Source organism: Dermochelys coriacea, chromosome 2, assembly GCF_009764565.3.
Source record: "Dermochelys coriacea isolate rDerCor1 chromosome 2, rDerCor1.pri.v4, whole genome shotgun sequence".
In the NCBI taxonomy this organism is placed as follows: domain Eukaryota; kingdom Metazoa; phylum Chordata; order Testudines; family Dermochelyidae; genus Dermochelys; species Dermochelys coriacea.
In genome coordinates, this window is record NC_050069.1 from 271391604 (window position 1) to 271411853 (window position 20250).

A 20250-nucleotide genomic window follows, 5' to 3' on the forward strand; every position below is an offset into this window, starting at 1 on the left:
TGTCCAGGGTGGCCCGTGGTCTGGCGTGGGCCAGGGAGGCTCATGATCCCCAGGTGCAGGGGGTAAACCCCACCACCACCGCCAGGGCTGCACCCCCAGCTCCCCACCTTGCCTCTCTGCACCAGGCTCCCCACACCCGATCCGGGCAGCCCCCACAGCCCTGTCCACCCTGCCGGGAGCTCTCCTGGGAGGAAGCGAGCCCAACTGGACCTGGGCTGTGGGTTTCTTGCGGGGCAGCCTCTGGGTAGCTGAGCCCCCCGCATGCGGTACAATCCTGGGGCTCACTCAGCTTCCAGAGGGGGCCCACGGCCAGGGCCACCCCAGGGTGAACCCCGGCAGAGATGCAGAGCTTTGCACCACCCCGAGCCCGCCCCCTGCAGCCTGGGAACGAGCCAAGGCAAGCTGGGGCAGGGCCCAGTAGCACTTATTGATAAGTATAGATTGTAAGAAACTGCTATTGTGGTAAACCACTACCTGATGTAGCAAATGCGTACAGATAGCAGTTTCTTGCACTATAATGTAGGTGAAATTGCTATGTGTAGAAATGTGCTTCTGTAGCAGTTAGTGATATGTCCAGATTGTAAGAAACAGCTTTTGCAAAAAGATGCTACTTTATTTGTACATACTTGAAAACTATTGTCATGTTTCAGTCTTCCCTCATAGGTCATGTTTTCTAGACCTTACATTTTCACAAACTGTATAAGTGTACTCTATGTGCCATTATCTCAGCTGTTAAGATTGTGAATCGAAGCATGTCCAGAACTGATCCCTGGAGAACCCCACTCGTTATACCCATCCTATTTTAGCTCCATCTAGGTTTCATTTCCATAGTTTGTTTATGAGAAGGTCATGGGAGACAGTATCTAAAGCCTTACTAAAGGCAAGATATACCACATCTATCGCTTGTAGGCTTGTTCCACTGTTCGATAAAGAAAGCTATCCGGTTGGTTTTACATGTGAGACTGCTTGAAATACCTTTTTCAGCAAAGTAGGACCTATCGCTGCTGCAGGCAGCACAGTCCTACAGGCAGCATTTTCACACACACACACATGAATGAAACTGCAAACGATATGGATGTGCTACCTGTAATACTGCAATGTGATGAAGCTACCCCACATCAGCCATCTTGCATAAAGTATATATTACCTATGTCATATCCGTAACATAAGCATAGTTTCATAAAGAATGTAGAGTATAATGTCACACCCCACATGTATGTTTGTTAATCTGCAAATAGTAAAGGAGCATGCACCTTTGGGTGACAATAGCGCAGAGCCGTGCAAGCTCCATGATTCTGTGTGAGATGGCAGACAGTGAGGAGGGCCAGGCAGGATAGTAGGTTTAGAAAAAAATGTGTAAACATTATGTACAAGTTTATGTATGGGATACATGTAAAATGAATGGATGGCTAACAATGCATTATAAGAAGTTGGATCCCATGGCCACAACCACCCCTGTCTGACCTGTATGGTACCCACCATACACTGCCAAACCAAAACTTCCCAAAATACAATGGATGGACAGTGGGATATCTATTCATGGTGCACCTCACTCTGAAGCTATACACGTAGGGCTCCTGCCTCATACTGGGAATGAGGGGCGATCAACAGGTTATCTCAAGTGCTTATATACAAATGCACAAAGCCTTGGAAACAAGCAGGGAGAACTGGAGGTCCTGGTGATGTCAAGGAATTATGACGTGATTGGAATAACAGAGACTTGGTGGGATAACTCACATGACTGCAGTACAGTCATGGATGGTTATAAACTGTTCAGGAAGGACAGGCAGGGCAGAAAAGGTGGGGGAGTAGCACTGTATGTAAGGGAGCAGTATGACTGCTCAGAGCTCCGGTACGAAACTGTGGAAAAACCTGAGTGTCTCTGGATTAAGTTTAGAAGTGTGTGCAACAAGAGTGATGTCATGGTGGGAGTCTGCTATAGACCACCGGACCAGGGGGATGAGGTGGATGAGGCTTTCTTCCGGCAACTCACGGAAGCTACTAGATCGCATGCCCTGATTCTCATGGGTGACTTTAATTTTCCTGATATCTGCTGGGAGAGCAATACAGCGGTGCATAGACAATCCAGGAAGTTTTTGGAAAGCGTAGGGGACAATTTCCTGGTGCAAGTGCTAGGGGAGCCAACTAGGGGGAGCGCTTTTCTTGACCTGCTGCTCACAAACCGGGTAGAATTAGTGGGGGAAGCAAAAGTGGATGGGAATCTGGGAGGCAGTGACCATGAGTTGGTTGAGTTCAGGATCCTGACGCAGGGAAGAAAGGTAAGCAGCAGGATACGGACCCTGGACTTCAGGAAAGCAGACTTTGACTCCCTCAGGGAACAGATGGCCAGGATCCCCTGGGGGACTAACATGAAAGGGAAGGGAGTCCAGGAGAGCTGGCTGTATTTCAAGGAATCCCTGTTGAGGTTACAGGGACAAACCATCCCGATGAGTCGAAAGAATAGTAAATATGGCAGGCGACCAGCTTGGCTTAATGGTGAAATCTTAGCGGATCTTAAACATAAAAAAGAAGCTTACAAGAAGTGGAAGGTTGGACATATGACCAGGGAAGAGTATAAAAATATTGCTCGGGCATGTAGGAAAGATATCAGGAGGGCCAAATCGCACCTGGAGCTGCAGCTAGCAAGAGATGTCAAGAGTAACAAGAAGGGTTTCTTCAGGTATGTTGGCAACAAGAAGAAAGCCAAGGAAAGTGTGGGCCCCTTACTGAATGAGGGAGGCAAGCTAGTGACAGAGGATGTGGAAAAAGCTAATGTACTCAATGCTTTTTTTGCCTCTGTTTTCACTAACAAGGTCAGCTCCCAGACAGCTGTGCTGGGCAACACAAAATGGGGAAGAGATGGCCAGCCCTCTGTAGAGATAGAGGTGGTTAGGGACTATTTAGAAAAGCTGGACGTGCACAAGTCCATGGGGCCGGACGAATTGCATCCGAGAGTGCTGAGGGAATTGGCGGCTGTGATTGCAGAGCCCTTGGCCATTATCTTTGAAAACTCGTGGCGAACGGGGGAAGTCCCGGATGACTGGAAAAAGGCTAATGTAGTGCCCATCTTTAAAAAAGGGAAGAAGGAGGATCCTGGGAACTACAGGCCGGTCAGCCTCACCTCAGTCCCTGGAAAAATCATGGAGCAGGTCCTCAAAGAATCAATCCTGAAGCACTTAGAGGAGAGGAAAGTGATCAGGAACAGTCAGCATGGATTCACCAAGGGAAGGTCATGCCTGACTAATCTAATCGCCTTTTATGATGAGATTACTGGTTCTGTGGATGAAGGGAAAGCAGTGGATGTATTGTTTCTTGACTTTAGCAAAGCTTTTGACACGGTCTCCCACAGCATTCTTGTCAGCAAGTTAAGGAAGTATGGGCTGGATGAATGCACTATAAGGTGGGTAGAAAGCTGGCTAGATTGTCGGGCTCAACGGGTAGTGATCAATGGCTCCATGTCTAGTTGGCAGCCGGTGTCAAGTGGAGTGCCCCAGGGGTCGGTCCTGGGGCCCGTTTTGTTCAATATCTTCATAAATGATCTGGAGGATGGTGTGGATTGCACTCTCAGCAAATTTGCGGATGATACTAAACTGGGAGGAGTGGTAGATACGCTGGAGGGGAGGGATAGGATACAGAAGGACCTAGACAAATTGGAAGATTGGGCCAAAAGAAATCTAATGAGGTTCAATAAGGATAAGTGCAGGGTCCTGCACTTAGGATGGAAGAATCCAATGCACCGCTACAGACTAGGGACCGAATGGCTCGGCAGCAGTTCTGCGGAAAAGGACCTAGGGGTGACAGTGGACGAGAAGCTGGATATGAGTCAGCAGTGTGCCCTTGTTGCCAAGAAGGCCAATGGCATTTTGGGATGTATAAGTAGGGGCATAGCGAGCAGATCGAGGGACGTGATCGTTCCCCTCTATTCGACACTGGTGAGGCCTCATCTGGAGTACTGTGTCCAGTTTTGGGCCCCACACTACAAGAAGGATGTGGATAAATTGGAAAGAGTACAGCGAAGGGCAACAAAAATGATTAGGGGTCTAGAGCACATGACTTACGAGGAGAGGCTGAGGGAGCTGGGATTGTTTAGTCTGCAGAAGAGAAGAATGAGGGGGGATTTGATAGCTGCTTTCAACTACCTGAAAGGGGGTTTCAAAGAGGATGGCTCTAGACTGTTCTCAATGGTAGCAGATGACAGAACGAGGAGTAATGGTCTCAAGTTGCAATGGGGGAAGTTTAGATTGGATATTAGGAAAAACTTTTTCACTAAGAGGGTGGTGAAACACTGGAATGCGTTACCTAGGGAGGTGGTAGAATCTCCTTCCTTAGAGGTTTTTAAGGTCAGGCTTGACAAAGCCCTGGCTAGGATGATTTAACTGGGACTTGGTCCTGCTTTGAGCAGGGGGTTGGACTAGATGACCTTCTGGGGTCCCTTCCAACCCTGATATTCTATGATTCTATGATTCTACGTGCTTCTGGTGAGTACCCTGACTGCTGAGACAAGGAGTCCAGGAGGCATGCACACAAGTGACATATTGCAGAGTAACAATGTGTTAATCTGTATCAGCAAAAAGAGCAGGAGTCCTTGTGGCACCTTAGAGACTAACAAATTTATTTGGTGTTCTGGGCCAAGGTGCTCGAAGCACCACAGATCCGGCAGGAGCACTCTGAGAAAAACGAGGCTTACACACAGCTGTGAGTTATTGGCTTTATTGAAGGTTAGTGACCCACCCGCAACGGGGACTCCAAGCGTTGCAGTCACGGAGGCGGGGACCCCAGCACACCGGAGCTGTGCCTGGGACGGAGTCCAACAGAGGGGCAGACAATCAGCATTAATAAGTACTACACAAAAACAGCTCATGAATATAGAATTAGGTACTTTTTAAAGAGGGGACCGGTCCCAGCTGCTTTCCTGTGTCTTTCAGTAGCTATTTATGTTTCTGTGTTTTATAGTAACTATTTATATTTTACAGTAACCTTTCAGCTCGAGAAAGCAGAAATTCCCTAGCTAGGCCATAACAAAGTCTTCCACAGTCCCCTACATTTGGGCATAAGCTTTTGTGGGCTAAAACCCACAGTGGTGACTCTATGTTGACATAACTTGAGTTAACCCACACTTAAAGTGCAGAAATGGCCTTAGGTATATGAAATGTTTGAGAGTACGAGGGTAGACTAAGATTCATTCAGGTGTTTAGGGTCAAGGCATTGGAACTGGCCTTACTGCACCCTACAGGCTCAGGAACAAAGACGCACATAAAAAAAGGACATCATTTATTTATTACAATGTCTTGACTCGAGGGTGTATAACTCATGATTTTAGAATTCTTGTGGTTGTAAAGGTATTCTGGGGTTGTAGATGTGTGTTCATTATATTCTGAAAGGCAAAACTATGAATGGGTTGAACAAAGAATTAGATCAGTCCCTCAGGATAAGTACATTGGCTATTAGCCAAGATAATCAGAGATGCAGGCCCAAGCTCTGCATGTCCCTAAACCATCCTTTGACTGCTAGATGTTGGGAGTGGACAATGGGATGGTTCACTGAGTCATTGCCTGGTCTGATCATTCCCTTAGAAGCACCTGGCATTGGCCACTGTTACAAAACAGGATACTAGATTAGGCAGACTATTGGTCTGACCCACGATGGCAGTTCTAATTGTCTGCAAAAATTACAATAGATTTTTTTCCAGGGAGAAAGATGTTATAGGAGATAGTATACGGCCTTTATTGAATATTTGAGAATCAAGTTGTACACAATGGCATATGGAAAAACACTAAGGGCTAGACTGAGAGGCAAAATAACAGTTGCAAAAATGCAATCCCCATTGGTGGACTGACTCAAAACAAAGTTTTGACACTAGGCCAGAAATTCAGTCAGAGTGGAAGTCAGATGATCCAACAGAATAAATATCTGCTCAAAAAATTAGAATTAAAAATTCAGGGAATTCAGGGAATTCCAAAAAGAAAAGGAGTACTTGTGGCACCTTAGAGACTAACAAATTTATTAGAGCACAAGCTTTCGTGAGCTACAGCTCACACGATGAAGTGAGCTGTAGATCACGAAAACTTATGCTCTAATAAATTTGTTAGTCTCTAAGGTGCCACAAGTACTCCTTTTCTTTTTGCAAATACAGACTAACACGGCTGCTACTCTGAAACCAGGGAATCCCAGCAGCAGATAAGAGAATGTGGGAAACTGCTCAGAGACTCTATGCATTCAGACACGTGATAAGGGATTCTTTGTTTCTGAGGGGATATATGTAAAACATTTCACTGAATTAAATCTCAGGGATTATCTGCACTGGCAAGTTAAAGTGCTCTAACTTGCTGGCTCAGGGGTGTGAAAAATCATCCCCCCCAGTTCAGCAAGTTTGAGCGCTTTAATGCCCTAGTGTGGACAGGCTCGGCCCCAGTGCTCCAGCAAATCCCCGCGGCCAGGGGGATGGCCAGGAGCATGGGCACCCACGGCAGCGCTTTGAACGTTGTCGTGTAGACGCAGCCGCAGCGGGGTGGATCAGCCAGAGAGGAGCTGCAGGGACGGGGCATGGGGAGCCCGGGGCCACCCATGCTGGGCGCTGCTGTCTGGGGGAGGGGAAATAAACAAGCCCCTTTGCTCCCCCCCATTTCTGCAAACACGGGGTCACTGTTCCCCCCATGCCCCTGCCTGGGCCGGGGTTCGCCTCCTGCCTCCCCTCCCCTCCCCTAACCCTGCCTCCCGCTGCTGGACCCCCCCAGTCCATGTCCGCCCCCGCTCAGACCCAGCCCCCCTGCTTCGATTCGCCGCCGGATCAAGAGCCGCCCGCAGAACCCGACGGGTGAGACGGGCAGGGGCGTCAGCGGACGAATTGCGCATGCTCTGTGCCGCGCTCTCCGAGACAGGGCGGATCGCGGCACTACGCAGCCAGGGCCGTCGCGGGGAGGCCGGGGGCGAGTGCGGGGCGGGCCCGGGGCCGGGCTTGTCTTTTCAGCCGCTGGCTTTGACTCCGCTTTGGGGGATCTGCCACGGGGGGCTTGCAACTTCCAGCCGCTCCCTGCCCTCCCCGGGCGACCCCCCACGTCTGATCTGCGGGGGCGGCTCCCCACAAAGCCCCAACGCTGCTCCATCCCCTCCACACCCTCCTCTCCCGCTGCGAGCGGGGGGCCCGTCGGCCCCGAGTCCCCCTGTCTGTCTGCGCCCCTGTCTCAGCCTGGCCGCTCCGGGGGGCAGGGACCTGCCTGGCTCCGGCTGCTGCTGAGAGCGGGGAACAGAGTCCTTGGGGCAGGTGTAACGTGACCCCCGGCTGTAACGCCCCTGGACAGTCCTGCCAGGCCTGCCTGCGCCCTGCTGACCCCACCCAGGGGCGCTGGCCGGAGGGGGGCAGGGCTCTAGGCATCAGGGGGGCTCTAGGCGCTGGCCTGGGAGCAAGGCAGGGGACTGGGGAGAGTTGCGACAGCTGGGCTGGGGTCCAGGGCCGGGGATTGCCAGAGGGAGGAGCGGGACTGGACGGGAAGCTGCAAGAGGCCTCTGGGGCTTTCCCACTGCAGAGCTCTGTTTGCTTCTGGCTGCTGCACAGCGCCCCAGCCCTGCTTGCCTGAAGGCTGGGCCATACGAGCTGAGCAGTACGTCTGGAGGGGACAGGCTTGGTGCCACTGAACTCCAGGGACCCAAACCTGCAATTGGATGTGTGTGGGTGTATCAGGAAGCAAACCCGGAGTGTCCGGCTGGGACCGTGCAATGTCCATTTCATCCGATGAAGTGAGCTGTAGATCAAGAAAGCTTATGCTCAAATAAATTTGTTAGTCTCTAAGGTGCCACAAGTCCTCCTTTTCTTTTTTGCGAATACAGACTAACACGGCTGCTACTCTGAAAGCATTTCTAAAGAGCAGCCGTCAGGATGTGGGGCTGGGGAAAAGATCCTTGCATGCAGGAGATATGACATTGCCAGGAGCTGTACTGCTGCCTTTGAGAGGGACAAGGGCCCAGCTAGTTGAAACATGTTAACAATGAGGAACCACTAACAGCTTTCGGCTACTTCCATGTTAAAATGCATGGCCGAGCTGTCCTTTTGGCATTCTGTGTGGAATGGCTATTCTGAAAAATATTGCTAGAGAATGTAGGGTGACCAGACAGCAAATATGAAAGATTGGGAAAGGGGAGGGGGGGTAATAGGAGCCTATATAAGAAAAAGACTCAAAAATCAGGATTGTCCCAATAAAATCAGGACATCTGGTCACCCTAATAGAATGAGTGTAAAGATCTCTGCACGTGTAAACGGCTGAATGGGTGAAGTAACTGTGGGTAGGCAGCTGATGTGCAGAGACCGCCCAGCACTGGCTCATTAAGAACATGAGAGCAGCCAGACTGGGTCAGACCAAAGATAGGACTGTTAATGTTTCCTCTGAATATTGTGGGGTGCCTCAGTTTCCCCTAGGCAGATGGTGGGATAAGGGTGTTTGATCATTGCAGAGCCCTAGCGGGCAGGTGTGTGCATGGGTCTGGACACAGAGAATGGCCGACACCCTGTTTCCTGGCAACTGATGGCCTGGGCCTTTCCCCCCTGCAAGGTGAGAGCTAAAGGGTTGGAGAACAAAGGAATCAGGTGCCCTCCTGGCCTGGGAAAGGGACAAAGCCGAGAGGTGGAGAGAGTTTCAGTTTGGGGCTGGCTGGGGACATGGAGTGAAGTGCAGACGGGGTTGTCTGGCTCACAGCCTCCCAAAATGGACCCAGCTGAGGGGTCCTGTTCTCTGCACCTACAAGCTCTGTGTTAGACCCTATTCCTGTTTTCTAATAAACCTTCTGTTGTACTGGCTGGCTGAGAGTCCCGTCTGACTGCGGAGTTGGGGGGCAGGACCCTCTGGCCTCCCCCAGGACCCCGCCTGGGTGGACTTGCTGTGGGAAGCGCACGGAGGGCAGAGGATGCTGGATGCTCTGAGGTCAGACCCAGGAAGGGGGAGCCGGGTGAGCTGTGTGTCCTGCAGACAGGCTGCTCCCAGAGAGGAGACTTCCCCAGAGTCCTGACTGGCTTCGCAGGGAGCAGCTCCAGGGCATCGCCCGGGGACACCGGGACACCCAGTCTCCTGTGGCCAGTGCCAGGTGCTTACAGAGGGAGTGAACAGAACAGGGCAATTAGTGAGTGATCCATCCCCTATCATTCACTCCCAGCTTCCGGTACTAAGAGGTTTAGGGACACCCAAAGCATTGGGGTTGCATCCTTGACTATCTTGGCTAATAGCCATTGATGGCCCATTCAAATGTCAAAGTATAATTAGGCAGGCCAAAAAAGAATTTGAAGAGCAACTAGCAAAAGACTCAAAAACTAACAACAGGTTTTTTTAAGTACATGAGCAGCAGGAAGCCTGCTAAACAATCCGGGGCCCAGTGGACGATCCAAGTGCTAAAGGAGCACTCAGGGAAGACAAGGCCATTGAGGAGAAACTAAATGAATTCTTTGTGTCAGTCTTCACTGCAGAGGATGTGAGGAAGGTTCCTACACTTAAGCCATTCTTTTCAGGTGACAAATCTGAGGAACTGTCCCAGATTAAGGTGTCATTAGAGGAGGTTTTGGAACAAATTGATACACTAAACAGCAATAAGTCACCAGGACCAGACGGTATTCACCCAAGAGTTCTGAAGGAACTCAAATGTGAAATTCCAGAACTATGAACTGTGGTTTCAGTGGTAGCCGTGTTAGTCTGTATCAGCAAAAACAAGGAGTCCTTATCAGCAGGAGGATAAACTGTGGTTTGTAACCTATCATTTAATTCAGCCTCGGTGCAAGATGACTGGAGGAGAGCTAATGTGAAGCCGATTTTTAAAAAGGGCTCCAGAGGTGACCCTGGCAATTGCAGGTCGGTAAGCCTGACTTCAGTACCGGGCAGACCGATTGAAACTATAGTAAAGAACAGAATGATTAGAATCAGAGACTAACAAGATTTGTTGCAGCAGAGTTAACACAGCTCTTGTAAAGGGAAATCATGCCTCAACAATCTACTAGAATTCTTTGAAGGGGTCAACAAGCGTGTGGACTTTGGACTATAGACTCCACGTAGACTTTCTGTCTCCTGAATCTCAGCTGGAAATGTTACTCAAAGAGGGATGGAACTATAAACCAGAGGGGCAGACACACCAAAGTTTTCTTCCCTTTCTCTCTGCCCGGCATTCATGACACTTGGAGAACAAAGGAAGCAGCACTGGAATGGGGGAGGGATCCTGACTGAAAGAAGTTCACCCGCAGAACTGCCGAAACATGGTGAGAGCAACTTGGCTTCAGAGTACCCTGGGTGGCTAAGTTAGGCAGGGGTTGCATTTCACTTTTCTTTTTCTTGTAACTGGTTCTGACTTTTATGCCTCATTACTTTTACTCCTGTAAAATCTCTCTCTCGGTCGTTAATAAACTTGTTTTATTGTTTTATCTAATCCTGTCTTTGAAGTGCAGTGTTTGGGGAAACTCCATTTGGGACAGTAAGAATGTGCTTCTCATTTTTATGAATTAAATGACAAACTTTGTATCAGCGCTATTGTCCCGGAAATGGCTGGCCTCTACGAGACGTGTATTTCTGGGGGGAAATCTGGGACTGGGAGTGTGTTGGGGTCACCCTGCAATAGAAAAGCCAGCGTGAGTCAGGCTGGCTGCAATTCACCCAGACCTCGCTGGGAGTGACTTACCTGCTGGAGGCTGCGGGTGGCTACAGCAGTGAAAAAGGCACCCCAGGTTAGAGGGCAAGGGACACAACTAGTCGTTGGTCTGGATCTTGCCCTGGCTATGTCACAGTTACATAATAGAGTTAGTAGTTCTGCAACTTCACATTTGAGTTCCTTCCGAACTCTTGAGTGAATCCCATCTGGTCACTGTTTCCTTGTGCTCCCCGTCCATTTCTTGTCTTATACTTAGGTTGTCAGCTCCTTGGGGTGAGGACGTTCTCTTTGTTCTGTGTTTGTACCTTACACACTGGGGTCCTGGCACTTCGAGTGTCCACAGGATACATACCAAATCAGTAATAATATCTTGGTCATTTGTAAGTGTGATTAGAAATTTGCTGGCACAATGGAAAGAAAATAAGATAGTGCTGAGAGGGGGTGAATGAAAGGAAATAGTTTTTCACACCACACAAGCTAGCCTGTGGAACTCAATGCCACGGGATCTAACTGAGGCCGAATTTAGTGTGATTGGGAATAGACTGGCTGTATTTATGGATAATGAGAACATCCAGAGTTAGTGTAGTGAGGATTAGTGCAGGAAGGGCTATGAACCTGCCTGCTTCAGGGCATAAATTGACCCCTAACAATGGGGGAAAGGAAGGAGCTGACCCTGTGAGGTGATCCCAGCTCAGGTTATCCCGTCACTGCCCATTGCAGGGGTTGCAGCCCCTTCCCTGCCGCTGCTGGAGATGGGCCCAGAGCTGATCCCGCCTGGCAAGCCCTATGACATCCAGCAGCCGTTGGACCTCTTTGAAAAGGGGTCTTAGAAATGGCCTCTTCCCAGGTGGCCAGGAGGTGTTGGCATTGCTGTGCTCAGTGGGGCAGAGTGGTCTGGGGCTGTATTAGGGGAACCTCCTATTCTAGGGGGTGTGTTGGCACGGGGACTGAGTAGGTTGGGCGCTGCTCTCACTCCCACTCCCTTCCCTGTTTCAGAGCGGGGTCAGGATGCCGACCAGCGTGGTGAAGGTGAATGATATGGAGGTTTCCACTGAGGGCTCGGACAAGACAGTCATCAACATCACCGTCAGCCAGGAGTCTTGGCTTGCCTTCCTGGTCAGGTCCATGCTCCAGGGAAGGGCCAAGCCTTGGGCACCTGCCAGCCAGGGCCTTGCCAAGGGCTGCTACCGCGGGGAGCAGAAAGTGCTGGGAGTAAGTGCCAGCATGGCAGGCCAGGGCTGAGATCGGGGCGTCGCAAGGACACGCAGATGCATAGTGGGGAGAGCCCAGTGAGCAGGAGCATGTCTAGAGCGGGAGTGCGCCTTGCAATCTGTTTGTAAGACCTCAAGGAAAATAGGGTCTAAGGAACAGCCAGCCTGGGTTTGTCATGGATAAATTATCCCAAATCAGCCGAATTTCCTTCTGGGACAGGGTGGGGGACACAGTAGACATGATAGATGTTGATTTTGCAAGACTTTGACACTGTCTCACATGATGCCCTCATAAGCGAGCTAGGGAGATGTTGAGATGAAATTACCATCAAGGGGTTGAAAGACTGAGAGCGTAGCTGTCGGTGGCTCTCTGTGAAACTGGGAGGGCACATGTAGTGGGGTCCCACAGGGGTCAGTCCTGGGGCGGCTATGAGTCCATATTCTCATTAATAACATGGAGAGTATTTACTTACCACACTTGTGGATGACCCCAAGCTGGCAGGGGCCGCAGGCACTTTGGAGGACAGGATGACACTTCCAAATGACTTGACAAATTGGAGAACTGGTCTGAATTCAAACTGATGAAATTCAATAAGGGCAAGTGCGAAGTACTTCACTTGGGAGGGAAAAAACAGATGCCTAGGCACAAAATGGGGAACACCTGGCTGGGGGGAGCTGGCGGTTAGAGAGGATCACAAATTGAATATCCTCAGCAGCGTGATTCCGGGGTGGAAAAGGCTAACCTCATTCTAGGGCATATTAATGGGAGTGTCGTATGTAAGACATGGGAAGTCACTGTTCCGCTATGTTCAGCACTGGTGAGGTCTCAGCTGGAGTGCAGGGTCCCGTTCTGGGCGCTGCACTTCAGGAAAGATGTGGCCAAATTGGAGAGAGTCCAGAGAAGAGCAACAAAAACGATCAAAGGTTTAGAAATCTGGGTCTGTTTAGTCTTGAGAAAAGAAGATAAAGACGGGAGCCTTTAAATATGTGCAGGGCGGTTGGGGTTGGGGTTGGGTTAGGGTTAGAAAGAGGACAGGGATCAATTGTTCTCCATGGGCACTGAAGGTCGGACAGGCAGCCGTGGGTTCATCTGCAGCAAGGGGGCGTTCGGCTCCACAGTGGTGAATCGTTCTAGCTCTCAGGGGAGCTCAGCTCTGGACCAGGCACCCACGGGAGGATGTGGGATCCCTGTCACTGGAGATGTTCAAGAACAGGCTGGACAAACCCTTGTCAGGGCTGGGCTGGGCTTACTCGGTCCTGCCTCCGTGAGAACTGTTTCCAGCTGTGGGTGGGAGGGGGGATGGGCGGCAGAGGGATGGGCAAGGCAGGCTGCTGTGTCCATCTGCTGAGTCCTGTGGGCTGATCTTGCAGGCCTGCCAGGTCCTGCTCGGGATCGTGTGCGGGGCCATTGGCGTGATGCTCTGCTTCGCGCCGCACACGCAGGAGCTCTGGTCGGGATCCCCGTTCTGGACAGGTGCTCTGGTGAGTCACACGTAGCCCTGCCGCTCGGAGCAGCAGCTTGGTCCAGTCACTGGCTCCCCTGCTCCAGACACCACTCGGGCCTGTTCCTGGCAACGCTCTCTGGCAAACGAAGAGCCCGTGGGGCGGGATTTCTGCAGCTGCTCCTCGGTCCAAAGCTGGACCTCTCTCCCCTGGCGTGAGCTCTCAGGCTGGGATTCTGGGGGGTCTCTCTGTAATGCCCAAAGCAGCTGCAGTTCTCAGGCTCCAGTGGCTGTTGGGGCTCGTTAGAGGGACATGGCCGGTCAGCGAGTGACCTGTTTTCCAGTCTCCTCTGGCCTGGGCCAGTCCGCTGTCTGTCCTGATCCCCACCACGTTGTGCTCCCGTGGGCCCCAGGGACAGTCAGCTGGCACGCGCCTGGCCCAGGCAGTCCCAGAGGAAGCCCCAGGGCTACCATCCACACAGCGACCCCCTGCACCTTTGCTGGGGATCTTGGGGTGGGTGCTGGGGGTGAGGTCTCGCTCCTGGCAATGCTCCAGCCCACACGGCGCTCACCCTGGCTTCCCTTCCACAGCTCATCATCTCCGGAGTCTTTTGCATTGTGAGCGAGAAGCGTGGCACCGGCTGCTGCGTGAGTGCGTGCCCAGGGTGCTGGGCACTGGCTGCTGGCTCCAGGCGGCTCTGCTTTGTACTGAAGGGAAGTGCCCTGGGTGTGGGTCCCAGCGACCGGCTACTCCCAGCCTGCCCCCTTTTCCCCAGGGGGGCAGCCGCACTGTCTGTGCCCTGACGCCCGGGTGGGGGGGAGCATGCCGGACTGGTCTTGCCACTTCCGGAAGGATGGTGACAAATGGGAAAGGGTCAGAAAGGAGCCACAGGGATGAGCTGAGGGCTGGGAAATCTGCCTCCCATGAGGGGTTGCCAGAGCTCGCTGGGTTAGTGTCTCCAGGGGACAGGTCAACGGTGCCGTGAGCGCCGTCTGCAGGTGCCCTGAGCCCTGTCTGTGCAGGGGAGGGGTCGGCGGTGCCGTGAGCGCCGTTTGAGGGTGCCCGGAGCCCCGTCTGTGCAGGGGAGGGGTCGGCGATGCCGTGAGCGCCGTCTGCGGGTGCCCGGAGCCCAGTCTATGCAGGGGAGGGGTCGGCGGTGTGGTGAGCACCGTCTGCAGGTGCCCTGAGCCCCGTCTGTGCAGGGGAGGGGTCAGCGGTGCCGTGAGCGCCGTCTGCGGGTGCCCGGAGCCCCGTCTGTGCAGGGGAGGGGTCGGCAGTGCCGTGAGCGCCGTCTGCGGGTGCCCGGAGCCCAGTCTATGCAGGGGAGGGGTCGGCGGTGTGGTGAGCGCCGTCTGCGGATGCCCGGAGCCCCGTCTGTGCAGGGGAGGGGTCGGCGGTGCCGTGAGCGCCGTCTGCGGGTGCCCGGAGCCCCGTCTGTGCAGGGGAGGGGTTGGCGGTGCCGTGAGCGCTGTCTGCGGGTGCCCGGAGCCCCGTCTGTGCAGGGGAGGGGTCGGCGGTGCGGTGAGCGCCTTCTGCGGGTGCTCGGGGCCCAGTCTGTGCAGGGGAGGGGTCGGCGGTGCCGTGAGCGCCGTCTGCGGGTGCCCGGAGCCCTGTCTGTGCAGGGGAGGGGTCGGCGGTGCGGTGAACGCCGTCTGCGGGTGCTCGGGGCCCAGTCTGTGCAGGGGAGGGGTCGGCGGTGCCGTGAGCGCTGTCTGCGGGTGCCCGGAGCCCCGTCTGTGCAGGGGAGGGGTCGGCGGTGCCGTGAGCGCCGTCTGCGGATGCCCGGAGCCCCGTCTGTGCAGGGGAGGGGTCGGCGGTGCCGTGAGCGCCGTCTGCGGGTGCCCGGAGCCCCGTCTGTGCAGGGGAGGGGTCGGCGGTGCGGTGAACGCCGTCTGCGGGTGCTCGGGGCCCAGTCTGTGCAGGGGAGGGGTCGGCGGTGCCGTGAGCGCCGTCTGCGGGTGCCCGGAGCCCCGTCTGTGCAGGGGAGGGGTCGGCGGTGCCGTGAGCGCCGTCTGCGGATGCCCGGAGCCCCGTCTGTGCAGGGGAGGGGTCGGCGGTGCCGTGAGCGCCGTCTGCGGGTGCCCGGAGCCCCGTCTGTGCAGGGGAGGGGTCGGCGGTGCGGTGAACGCCGTCTGCGGGTGCTCGGGGCCCAGTCTGTGCAGGGGAGGGGTCGGCGGTGCCGTGAGCGCCGTCTGCGGGTGCCCGGAGCCCCGTCTGTGCAGGGGAGGGGTCGGCGGTGCGGTGAGCGCCGTCTGCGGGTGCTCGGGGCCCAGTCTATGCAGGGGAGGGGACTCTGCGGCAGATGGCCCTTGGCTCTGACAGGCAGGGCCCGGACAAGAACCGCTGGCTGGAGCTGAACTAGACCCGTCCCGGCTGAGAGTAAGGAGCCAGTGAATCGAGGCCACGCGTGGCTCTAAGAGCTCCACTCTAACTCAGCCAGCGGGGCTGGGCCCAATGCGGGAGGCCAAACCGGGTGGGCAGAATGGTCCTGGTGCCAGGAATCTACAAAATCCCTTCTCCTGTGTGTCGGGGGACCAGTCTTACTGCACTGATGCCCCCACCCTCTTTTCACACTTCTGTACACCTACCCTCTGGAGGCTCCAATAGCCCCCCCCCATGTGCCATGCTCCCTTAGTAGCGCCCCACCTGCCGGTGGGTGGGGCTGGGCAGCCCCCTGCCCTGCAGTGTCCCCTCCGTCCCTGCAGCTGCAGGCCGCGTGCCCCTGCCGAGCCCTGGGGCTGGACCATGGCCCTGCACAGGCAGGGCAGGGCGGGGAAGCCTGTGCGTCTGTGCCTCACCCGGTGGGTCCCTTCCCCGCAGGTCTGGCTAGCCTTGCTGCTCACCCTGGCCAGCGTTGTCTCGGCGACCGTGGCTGTGATCATCGGGGCGCGGGATATGACATGGTCTTTCACCTTCACCGAAGGCTCTTACCTGTGTGACTCGCCCTCACCGTTGCCCTCGGGCTCCAAAGAGTTCTGGAGACAGCAGAACTGCAGGCTAGAGTTCAGGAGGTTTGAGGTGAGCAGCCCCCCTGGCGCGGTGACCACAGTGCCCCAGACCCCCCCCATGCTGCAGCAACGGGACCCCTCTCTGCAGGAGCCAGCATGGAGCTGGGCGGTCCCTCGCCCCGGTCGGCAGAGGTGCACACACTGTGCCCGGTGGGAGACCCCGCCCGCCGCAGCTCTGCACAGGTCCCACAGGGACTGGAGCCTCTGCAGGGGCTGTGACCTGCCGGTTTGCCAACCACCTGCTCCCACCGGCCTGCGTGTCAGCTGAGCCCCTGGGGCGTGCACACTCAGCCCCCCGAGCTCAGAGACCCTCAGTGCCCCGGGAATCTTGCGGGGGCAGAGCGAGAAGGGGTCAGGACCCATCTGCTCACTGGCTTCTCCTCAGCAGAAGGGCCCAGGCCGTGGTAGGACTCTCCTCTTTGCCCAGGGGGGCCTGCGCCAGCCCAGTGGGGTGCAGGGGGGCAGAAGCTTGCCCAGGCAGTGTGCGCTGTGGCAGTGCAAAGCTACGGGTGCCATCGCCCTCAGCTGGCCGCGCTATTCGGCGCTGGAGCCCTGAGCCCGCTGAAGCCTTAAACCTCTGCCCTACTTTCAGAGCTGGGCCGAGGCAGTGGGGAGCGAGGAGCCGCTACTGTCCTCTGACTCCATCCTCCCGCCGGACAAGGAGAAAGCCCAGGTTGGCCAGGATGTCTGAGCTCCCAGCCAGGCTCCAGCTTCGCTCTGCCGGGTAACCGCTCTGCACAGCCCGCATCCCTCCCACACCGCCCCGCTTCCCTGTCCTGGCTCTGGAGCAGGGGCATCCCACTGGTCCCTCTCCTGTACTAACTGTAGCCATGTACTAGGGCGAGGGTCTTCCCAGGCCCTGCTCTGAATAGGGCAGCCAGCTGCTTGGAAATAAACAGTCTCTCATGAGTGTCTGTCTTTGCTAGTCCCACTGGATCTCTGGCGCTTGCAGGGAGTGAACTGTGTGTGAACAGGAGCCCTCCACCCCATACACAGGCTGCACATCGCCTCCTATCTTCGCAGCGGGGGAGAAAACGAATGCCAAAAAGGCCACGCGGAGTGACTGATGACGCTGCAAATAGAGGAATAGAACCCAGAAGTCCTGGCTCCCAGTCCCCCACACCCTCCTGCTCTAACCACTAGACCCCATTCCCCTCCCAGAGCCATAATAGAACCCAGGAGTTCAGGCTCCTGTGCCCCACCAGCTCTAACCAGTGGACCCCACTCCCTTCCCAGAAAAATACACCCACGATACGCACTGATGCCCCCAGAGGGCCCTCGCCAGCCGGGTTACGTCAAAGTGGGTTGAAGGGCAGAGAGGGGGAAGGGCTCTGAGCCCCCCTGCTGGGGGGCACAAGCTGAGCCTGGACTAAGGGGGTTGGAAGGGGTCCCCAGTGGGCAGCTCCTGTTAGCGCTTGCCCAGGGCCGGGTTCCAGGCACTGTCCTGGGATGATGCGTGAAGGATACAGGGAAAGCAAGATGGCTCTGGAGATCGAACGAGGCGAGCGGCGTGTGGCTGAGAAGTGGCTTGGCTGGGGGTGCAGCGAGTGTTCCCAAGGGGTCAGGCCCATGTCACTGCAAACCGCAGAAGGGACTGAACCCCCTGTGCCAGGCTGCCTTGGGAGCGTGCCGTGAGGGTGTGTCTGAGCCGCGTGGCTGCTGACCGGCACAGAGCAGCACGGCTGGCAGGGTGTATGGGATACCAATGGGGTCAGAGCCTCACTGAAGGACAGGGGTCTTGCTCTCTGCTACGCCCCTGTGCAATGGTCATCATGCCTGTGCTTTCTGGCAGGGCACAGCTCGCCAGCCCCGCGGGGCCGGCTGGGGATGGGGACTGCACCACGCTGCCCGTTTCCAGACCCTGTTCCTGGGGTGCTGGGCTTCCCATGGGGCCCCTGGAGCCAGCCAGCACCTGTCCCACTAACGTGCGCTCTCCTAGTGCAAGCAGGCAGTGAGATCCGGGGCAAGGGGGGAGATGGGGAGGGGGCTGGCTGGGAAGGGCAGGGCTTATGGCAGCAGTCAGCAGCAAGGAAGTGCCCCCCCACACCACAGGTTGTTACCCTTTTCCCCCTCCTCCTCGTCCCCGTCCCAGTGATGGTCCTGAAACCTTCCCCCCCCACCCGCTACCACTGCTCAAACCACGTGGGGAGCTGCCAGCTTGCCCCTGCCCCGTGGCTGGCGATGCCATCAGCTCCTGCAGCAGGAACACGGTGCCCAAACTCAGGGGCTTGCAGGCGAGAAACGGAGGCACCAGCTCTCCTGTGCTCGGGCTGTCGGGCTGCACGGCCTGCAGCTGGGTAATGGGGGCTGTGACCAGGCCTATGCACTGGTGCCCCACAGAACCCAGACCAGGACCTGTGCGTGCGGATTGCTGCTCGAGGAGACAGTCACCCAGACTCCCTGTCAGCCGTGGCACATTCGGTACCCGGAGGCTGGTGCTTCCTTGTCTTGCTCCTTGTGCAGCCACCTACACGAGTGGCAAGAGGGGCCTGGTGCTTTCTGATCTGGAGCCCACAGTGCCCAGGGTGAGGGAGGTCCTAGAGCAAAGGGCAGGGGAGCGCCAGGCCATGTGTTCAGGACAGGCTGGCGTGTCCGTGTCTTCGGTGTCGGAAGGAGTGGCCGGCTTTCCTCCTGACAGAAGGGTACCAGCGGGGCTTGTGGGCTCTGTACCGGGGCTTGTGGCTAGTATATTAACCAGTGATTTGGGGGTAGGGCATGGGAGCAGCAACGTTTGCCAGTGACACAAAGGTGTGGAGGCTATTTAGGTGCAGAAGGGGCCGTGAGGGGCTCAGAGATCCCAGACCCCGCTGGGCGAACGGGCACACAGGGAACCCGCACTCATTGAATGCAGAGTAAGACACGCTAGACGGGGAAAGAGCACCTCTCCGTCCGCCTTTGGCGGTCCAAATGACCAGGCTCGGCCCCAGACAGGGCCTGGGCGTCCCCGCAGACAGCTCGACAGAGATCTCTGCTCCACGCGCCGCCGGGGTTCAGAAACACTCGTGTGATGTCAAGATTCAATATGCCTGGGATGGACAGGAATATTCGACTCCCTTCATGTCGATCAGTGGTGCTGCCAATCCCTGGATCCTGTGTCAGCCCGGGGCTCCCTTTGTAGCCAGCCTAGGGCAGAACGAGAGGGGGACAGCCAAGGGCAGCGAGAGGGATCAAAGGAAAAACTCTCCTGCAAAGAGATTGAACCGACTCGGATGGTTACCACAGCAAGCAGACACAGGAGAGGGGACGTGACCAAAGTCTATAAAATAATGATTGGCCTAGACAAGGGAGGTTGGGGGCTGCTGTCCCCTTGTCCCCTCATCTCCTCACTCAAGGATGACGGGACTTTGTGTGAAATTAAAAGTTGAGACATTCAGAACTGATCAGTGGAAATACTTGTTTACTGGAGACATAACTAGCCTGCAGAACTCACTGACACAGGACCTAGTTGAGGCTAAGAATTGAGCACGATTCAAGAAGGGTTTGGACATTTCTCTGGATAACAAGAATAGCCAGAGCAGTGAATGAAATAATGGTGAAAATGTTGGCAGGGACGCTAGACCTCCAGCTTCTGGGCTCAAGCCAAGCTTTAGCTATTAGAGACAGGATCAGATCCATGTGCAGGGCAGATTATCCCACACCTGCTGCTGTGGGGTTTCGACACCTTCCTGTGAGGCACCTAGTTCTGGCCACTGTCAAAGATGGGACCCGGCTAGATGTACCTCATGCTGATCCCATCTGGCAATTCCTATGTTGCAGTGAGTCTGAGGTGCAGTAACCCACCCCGGGGTGGACATGGATCACCATGGAGCCTCGGACACTAGGCTGATGGTTGCATAATTAAAAAGGGGGCCCACAGTTTATGAAACAGCGTTTAGCAGCACAAAAGGGCTGCTGGGTGAGCCACAAAAACACCTTCCTAGTGTAACGCCAACAGACCTTGGTCACCGTCAGGCAGGATCGAATCTGGGACCTCT

General features: G+C 55.2%; 1 protein-coding gene across 1 annotated transcript; it reads left to right on the top strand.

The window, feature by feature from the left end:
* Positions 1 to 11589: 11589 nt before the first annotated feature.
* On the top strand, positions 11590 to 17190 carry LOC119852063 (transmembrane protein 176A-like). Its single transcript, XM_043507144.1, has 5 exons — positions 11590 to 11826; positions 13197 to 13307; positions 13859 to 13915; positions 16089 to 16408; positions 16844 to 17190. The coding sequence occupies exons 1-5, from the start codon at positions 11623 to 11625 to the stop codon at positions 16965 to 16967; spliced, it is 816 nt and encodes a 271-aa protein (XP_043363079.1). The 5' UTR covers positions 11590 to 11622; the 3' UTR covers positions 16968 to 17190.
* Positions 17191 to 20250: the final 3060 nt, after the last annotated feature.

What these genes read in the sequence shown, in the direction of transcription:
- LOC119852063 (XM_043507144.1), top strand. Translation starts at nt 11,623, where the DNA reads ATGCCGACCAGCGTGGTGAAGGTGAATGATATGGAGGTTTCCACTGAG. An exon ending in GGGAGCAGAAAGTGCTGGGA is followed by an intron (nt 11,827 to 13,196) that starts GTAAGTGCCAGC and finishes CTGATCTTGCAG; the next exon opens with GCCTGCCAGGTCCTGCTCGG. An exon ending in CGTTCTGGACAGGTGCTCTG is followed by an intron (nt 13,308 to 13,858) that starts GTGAGTCACACG and finishes TCCCTTCCACAG; the next exon opens with CTCATCATCTCCGGAGTCTT.